The sequence below is a fragment of the Sprattus sprattus genome (assembly GCF_963457725.1).
Source record: "Sprattus sprattus genome assembly, chromosome: 10".
Taxonomy (NCBI): Eukaryota; Metazoa; Chordata; class Actinopteri; order Clupeiformes; family Clupeidae; genus Sprattus; species Sprattus sprattus.
Window position 1 is genome coordinate 648,276 of NC_137908.1, and position 7,113 is coordinate 655,388.

The window sequence follows — 7,113 nt, forward strand, 5'->3', positions numbered from 1 at the left end:
TTTGTAGTGAATCAAAGAAGCACACGATCTACCTCAGCTATCTGAATCTGAAGGGTGAGCAGCGCCTCTTAGTGGGCATGTGTAGTACTACAGTTTGCAAAGGTGTATCTGCGGTGCTTAGAGAAGCAATACCGCTAATAACAGTGAAACACGGAGTGTTAATGTTAACTGGTAATGTGAGTTTTAACATTTGCCATAGCCTACACACTGGATTAAAGAAATGAAAACATGTGTGACTTCCTAAACACTGCTGGAGCGCAAAATATCGCATATGGTATCGAGTTCTCAAATGCAGTGTGTTTGACAGACAGCGGGTTATCAATGTCACCACTAGAGGCGCTCTCACACCTGTTCGCCAGTATGCGCCATTATAGTTCGTCGCCTGAAGCCATGATCTAGGACCAGGTTCATATGTTTGTGCTTTACCTCTTTCTTTAACCTGCAAACACTCCTACACACGTTCATGTAAATATGATAACCTGTGATGACTATGAAGGCACAGATCATGTAGCCTACTTCGGTCACCTGACACTGAAACTTGAGAAATCTTTTGTCATTTATGGCTACCTGCTTTTTTATTAGTCTTAGTTATATTTTCTAAACGTGACGAAACATCTAAATGCCTGCAGCCTGCTTCTCTCCTATGATGGAAACTAGTCACGTCATAAAACAAAAAATAAAGACAAATGGAGTCTTTTTGTTAGCCATTGTTAAATACGTAGGTAAAAGAAGATGTTTATATATAATGTTGTTGTGTATTCACTGCTATGCATTCCCCCCTTGACGGAAAATGTACTTTTTGAGAAAATGCTATCAAGTTTATGCATGCAATAAATGTTTTAGTACAAAAGCATCCTTTTTTTTATTTTCATACGTATATGTGATTTTTTTTATGTTATTGATGCATAGTGGCAATACAACAACACAAAGAACATCATTCATTATATTGGTACAGCAGTACATTAAAACATACAGAGACAAATTATAATGAACAATGACAACCGAGAAAAAAAAATACATTACAAAACAAAGAGGAAATAAATAATTATCCTTTAACAAGTGGAGGAGACATAAGAGTCTATCATTTTTTTCTGACCAGACGAAGAGAAATAAGAAGTGAGTCAATTACTAGCTTAAAGAGATGGAAGGATGGCTGTCCTTGCAGCCATTTTTGTTTGTGGAGGAATATTTTTAATTGCAAAGTATAAAAGTTCACAACAAATTCCAAAGGGTAGTTCACAGGGTTATCATAATAAATGAGGAAATCATTTGCACTATGGGAATACGATAATTTAAAAGGATGATTATTTAAGTCATTAAGAAACATTTTTGTCTTCTCACACTCTGTGTTGTCACACAAGTAACAAGCAGAACTTATGTCAGTATATTTCGCTATATTGACATTCACTGGATATATTTTACGTGGAATTTTGACGTGAATCTCCCTACATTGTTTGTGATACAGTATTTACCTGGTAACCGCCAAGCTTTTTGCCAGTTAATTTATGTTGTGTTGTTCAAAACTATTTATTTCGTGCTACATATAAAGACATCTATGTCTATGGTCGTCACCACGTTGAAGCTGTCACCTCCACACCTGCAGAGGTCAGTGTTCAAGGCCTAGTCAACTATGACATTAGAGCATAGAAAAAATGAAGAACAAATAACCGGAAGTGAGGTTTTAACTGTCGTAAGTGGTTTGTTGATGTTTGTGTCAAACTCTCGGACATTCTGTCGGAGAAGAACCTCAGAGATTCGAGGGATATTCATTAGGCGACACTACAAAAAGATAAAAGTGATAAGCACTTAAACGAGTGAGTCTTGGAGCACATGTCTCTACCTTGCTTGGCAACGTATTTTCTAGAGCTGTTAGCCGTCAGCTGTTGTTCTCTATGAACTAGCGATAGCTAACTACAGCTAGCTATGACTATTCTTCCAAAGAAGAAACCTGCTTCGACCGTCGGAGGGACCGATCACTCGGACGAGCCTGACAGGCGCAGCACCTCTGACCCGCACCCTCATGCGCATCAGCTCGCGAATCGAACGGGGTCGAGACCCCGGGCCTCTCCTCCGCCGTGGCCGTACCAGGCCGCGCCTCACACGTCAAGAGAGGACCGGCGCATCGAGACGACCTCCCGGCCCCAGCAGGCCTCCCCGCAGCCGGTGGTGGCCGGTGGCTCCTCCGTCAGCCCCGGGGAAAGCAGTACCGCCGCGACAGTGACTTGTGCGGTGGGGACGCGTGGAGAGCTCGCGTGCGGCACCGCCGTCGGTAGCTGCTGCTCAGGACCCGGTCTCAGCAAGAGGCGACGGCAAACCGCGTGCACTAGCAGTTTACCGGGAGGCGGCGGCGGCGGGGGTCCCGGGACCGACACGGAGGAGGGAGCCGGTGGAAACAACAGCGAAGACGAGTACGAGAACGCCGCCACTCAGCAAGGCGTGGACCCCGCGACGGCCGAGCAGGTGACGTGCGCTACGCGAACTGATCTCAGTTAATTTGTGTTAATTAGCCGGTAATGTCTCGCGAAGAGCTGCGTATTTCCCTGTGACTGTAATCACACGTGAGAGTGTGTACCGAGATGATTCCACTGTCACTGGGCTTTCCGGTGCCTCGCGAGCGGCTTTGCCTGACTGCCTGGTGTTTTAACTCCCGTCTCTGTGCCCATATTCAGCGCAGGCGCAAAGCGCAAAATAAACTTGCAAGCCAGACCTTAACTCCATCAGTCAGGAGAGAGGGCAGTTGTGTGTGTCACCCAAAGTCAAGTGTGTGTGTGTGTGTGTGTGTGTGTGTGTGTGTGTGTGTGTGTGTGTGTGTGTGTGTGTGTGTGTGTGTGTGTGTGTGTGTGTGTGTATGTTTCATCACACCTCCCCGTCAGGGTTGTGTTAGTTGAGGTTGCCAGTGTTAGGGTTGTGTTAGTTGAGGTTGCCAGTGTTGGGGTTGTGTTAGTTGAGGTTGCCAGTGTTGGGGTTGTGTTAGTTGAGGTTGCCAGTGTTAGGGTTGTGTTAGTTGAGGTTGCCAGTGTTAGGGTTGTGTTAGTTGAGATTGCCAGTGTTAGGGTTGTGTTAGTTGAGGTTGCCAGTGTTGGGGTTGTGTTAGTTGAGGTTGTCAGCGGCAGATGTTGAGGTTGTCAGCGGCAGATGTTGAGGTTGTCAGCGGCAGATGTTGAGGTTGTCAGCGGTCAGATGTTGGGGTTGGGTTTAGTTGTTAACTCAGTTTGTTCTCTGGTGTCCAGTCTAGTCTGATGGAGTGTACTTATATTAGCATACTAGTACTTATATTAGTATACTAGTACTTATATTAGTGCTGATAGTAGTTCTTATAGTAGTAGTATATCAGTACATATTAGTATATTAGTTCTTCTATGATATTAGGATGGAAGTGAGTTGAGAGTGAGATGGGGTTGGACAAATACATTGCAGCCAAAACCTAAAAGTGTCGTTATTATGGATCTGTGTTTTATTATGGATCTGTGTGTTATTATGGATCTGTGTGTTAATAAGGAACTGTGTGTTAATATGGATCTGTGTGTTAATATGGAACTGTGTGTTAATATGGAACTGTGTGTTATTGTCTAAAAACAGTGTGTGCTGGTGTGTAGTGTGTGTATCGAACTGGTGACTGTTTACTGCAGGATCGAACTAGCATCTCCTCTTCCCTCTGAACTACTATCACGATATATGACTTAAGTGTGTATGTGAGGGAAGACAGTAGTGTGTATGTTTGGGTGTGAGAGAGGGCAGTTGTGTGTGTGTGTGTGTGTGTGAGAGAGAGTGTGTGAGAGAGAGAGGGCAGTTGTGTGTGTCACCCAAAGTCAAGTGTGTGTGTTGTGTGCGTCACACCCAAAGTCATGTGTGTGTGTGTTGTGTTGAAGCAGGAGCAGTGGTTTGAGAAGGCGCTGAAAAAGAACGGATTCACCATCAAGAAGATGAAGGAGGACGGAGCGTGTCTCTTCAGAGCCATAGGTGAGTGGAGACGCATCACAGAAACACCTATGACATCATCACAGCATTCTACACAACTATGACATCATGCATTCTCCACAATATGACATCATGCATTCTACACAGCTATGCCATCATTCATTCTAAACAACTATGACATCATGCATTCTACAGAACTATACATTAAACGGAATTATTGGATTTGTAACGTAATGGGTTGGCTTGTATAGATTTGTTAATGGTTTGAGTGTAGATTTGTCAGATACAAGGCAAGAGATGTTCATATGTTTCACATGCAGTATCATAGTAACGGTGCGTGGGATCTGAAGACAAAATAAGTGTTGCATTGCAGTGTAAATTGAGGTTGCCAGTCTTGATGCTGTGTAAATTGAGGTTGCCAGTCTTGATGTTGTGTAAATTGAGGTTGCCAGTCTTGATGTTGGGTAAATTGAGGTTGCCAGTCTTGATGCTGTGTAAATTGAGGTTGCCAGTCTTGCTGTTGTGTGAATTGTGGGGCCAATGATTTTGCGTTTAAAAAAAAAAAATGCATTTTCCGTTTCACATTTGGTGAATTCCGTTTTTTTTCCCTTTCAGCTCATTTTGTTCACCCTGAGGTAGATTGATGGCTTAAAATGAGTGAATAAGACGTGCCCTTCTTAGATTGTTGTTTGCCAGCCATCAACCGAACAGAAGACTAAACATGTTTTTGTTTTAAATGCGAATGGGAAGACGAGCGAGTGAATGTGACTGTAGCAAGGTGTGTGTGTGTGTGGCACAGACAGACACAGGCAGCACAGACACAGGCAGCACAGACAGCACAGACACAGACAGCGCAGACACACACACACACACACAGACCGCACAGTCACAGACAGCACAGACACATTGACAGCACAGACAGCACACACACAGACAGCACACACACAGACAGCACAGACACAGACAGCACAGACACACAAACACATTGACAGCACAGACAGACACAGACAGACACAGGCAGCACAGGCAGCACAGACACAGGCAGCACAGACACAGGCAGCACAGACACAGGCAGCACAGGCAGCACAGACACAGGCAGCAGAGACACAGGCAGCAGAGACACAGGCAGCACAGACACAGGCAGCACAGACACAGGCAGCACAGGCAGCACAGACACAGGCAGCACAGACACAGGCAGCACAGACACAGACAGCACAGACACAGGCAGCACAGACACAGGCAGCACAGACACAGGCAGCACAGGCAGCACAGACACAGACAGCACAGACAGAGGCAGCACAGACACAGGCAGCACAGACACAGGCAGCATAGACACATACAGTTCAAACACAGGCAGCACAGACACAGGCAGCACAGACACAGGCAGCACAGGCAGCACAGACACAGACAGCACAGACAGAGGCAGCACAGACACAGGCAGCACAGACACAGGCAGCATAGACACATACAGTTCAAACACAGACAGCAGAGACACAGACAGCACAGGCAGCACAAAAAAAGGCAGTATTTATTTATTGTTGCACCAGGTTTTATTGCTCTTAGCTTGACTGTTCTCTCCCTTGTACGTGGCTTTGGACAAGACAAGAGCGTCTGCTAAATTACTACATGTAAATGTAAATATCACACTTGAGTGTAGCGTCTGCTAAATGACTTAATGTAAATGTAAATATCACACTTGAGTGTAGCGTCTGCTAAATGACTTAATGTAAATGTAAATATCACACTTGAGTGTAGCGTCTGCTAGATGACTACATGTAAATATCACACTAGAGTGTAGCGTCTGCTAGATGACTACATGTAAATGTAAATATCACACTAGAGTGTAGCGTCTGCTAAATGACTACATGTAAATATCACACTAGAGTGTAGCGTCTGCTAGATGACTACATGTAAATGTGAACATCACACTAGAGTGTAGCGTCTGCTAAATGACTCCAGTCGGCCTCCATCAGATGCTCTCTGACTCTCGGCTCATGTGTCAGGATCGTGTGATTGGTTTGTCTGTAAGATCATTGGACCTGTTGCCATAGGCTTTACTCTTATCTCTGTTGTGTGTGTGTGTGTGTGTGTGTGTGTGTGTGTGTGTGTGTGTGGACTTATTTCTGTGGTTCATGTGTGTGTGTGTGTGTGTCTTCTCTCTGCAGCTGACCAGGTGTACGGGGACCAGGACATGCATGATGTGGTGCGGAAACACTGTATGGACTACCTGGTAAGCCATTAGCAGACCCACACACACACACACACACACACACACACACACACACCATATCATGGTCTTTAATAAGCCTGTCTAACTATCATAGTCTTTAATAAGCCTGTCTAGCCTGTGTGTGTGTTATTGATAACCTGTCTGCCCCGTGTGTGTGTGTGTGTGTGTGTGTGTGTGTGTGTGTGTGTGTGTGTGTGTGTGTGTGTGTGTGTGTGTGTGTGTGTGTTATTGATCACCTGTCTGCCCCGCGTGTGTGTATTATTGATAACCTGTCTGCCCCGTGTGTGTGTGTGTGTGTGTGTGTGTGTGTGTGTGTTATTGATCCGGCTCTGCCCCGATTGTGTGTGTTATTGATCACCGCTCTGCCCCGTGTGTGTGTGTTATTGATCACCTGTCTGACCCGTGTGTGTGTGTGTGCTATTGATCACCTGTCTGACCCGTGTGTGTGTGTGTGTTATTGATCACCTGTCTGCCCCGCGTGTGTGTATTATTGATCACCGCTCTGCCCCCTACAGGTGAAGAATGAGGAGCACTTCTCCAGCTACGTCACGGAGGACTTCACCACCTACATCAACAGGAAGAGGAAGAGCAACTGCCATGGCAACCACATCGAGATGCAGGCCATGGCCGAGATGTACAACCGACCGGTGGAGGTGTATCAGTACAGCACAGGTGAGTTCACACACACACACACACACACACACACACACACACACACACACATACATGATGATGCTGCTCAGACAGGAGTGTGTGATGCCTCCTCACTGCCTTCTTTCCACGCTGACTGTTTCAGAGCCAATCAACACGTTCCATGGGATCTATCAGAACAAAGATGAGCCCATCCGAGTCAGTTACCACGGCAACATCCATTACAACTCCGTGGTGAACCCCAACAAAGCCACCATCGGCGTGGGGCTGGGCCTCCCGTCATTCAAACCAGGGGTAGGTACCGGCACCGCACA

The 7,113-nt window shown here is 45.8% G+C and overlaps 1 protein-coding gene across 2 annotated transcripts in view; it reads left to right on the top strand.

Moving 5' to 3' along the window:
• The first annotated feature begins 1,693 nt into the window (after nucleotides 1–1,693).
• LOC308370866 (OTU domain-containing protein 5-A-like) overlaps nucleotides 1,694–7,113 on the top strand; it is an 11,572-nt gene continuing 6,152 nt past the window's right edge. The window contains exons 1-5 of one of the 2 annotated variants that reach the window (XM_080845594.1): nucleotides 1,694–2,460; nucleotides 3,870–3,960; nucleotides 6,084–6,148; nucleotides 6,664–6,820; nucleotides 6,945–7,093. In XM_080845594.1, coding sequence (XP_080701720.1) covers nucleotides 1,924–2,460; nucleotides 3,870–3,960; nucleotides 6,084–6,148; nucleotides 6,664–6,820; nucleotides 6,945–7,093 — 999 coding nt within the window. In that variant the 5' untranslated portion in view covers nucleotides 1,694–1,923. The remainder of the gene's footprint in view (nucleotides 2,461–3,869; nucleotides 3,961–6,083; nucleotides 6,149–6,663; nucleotides 6,821–6,944; nucleotides 7,094–7,113) is intronic. The other variant, XM_080845595.1, reaches the window with a different exon arrangement.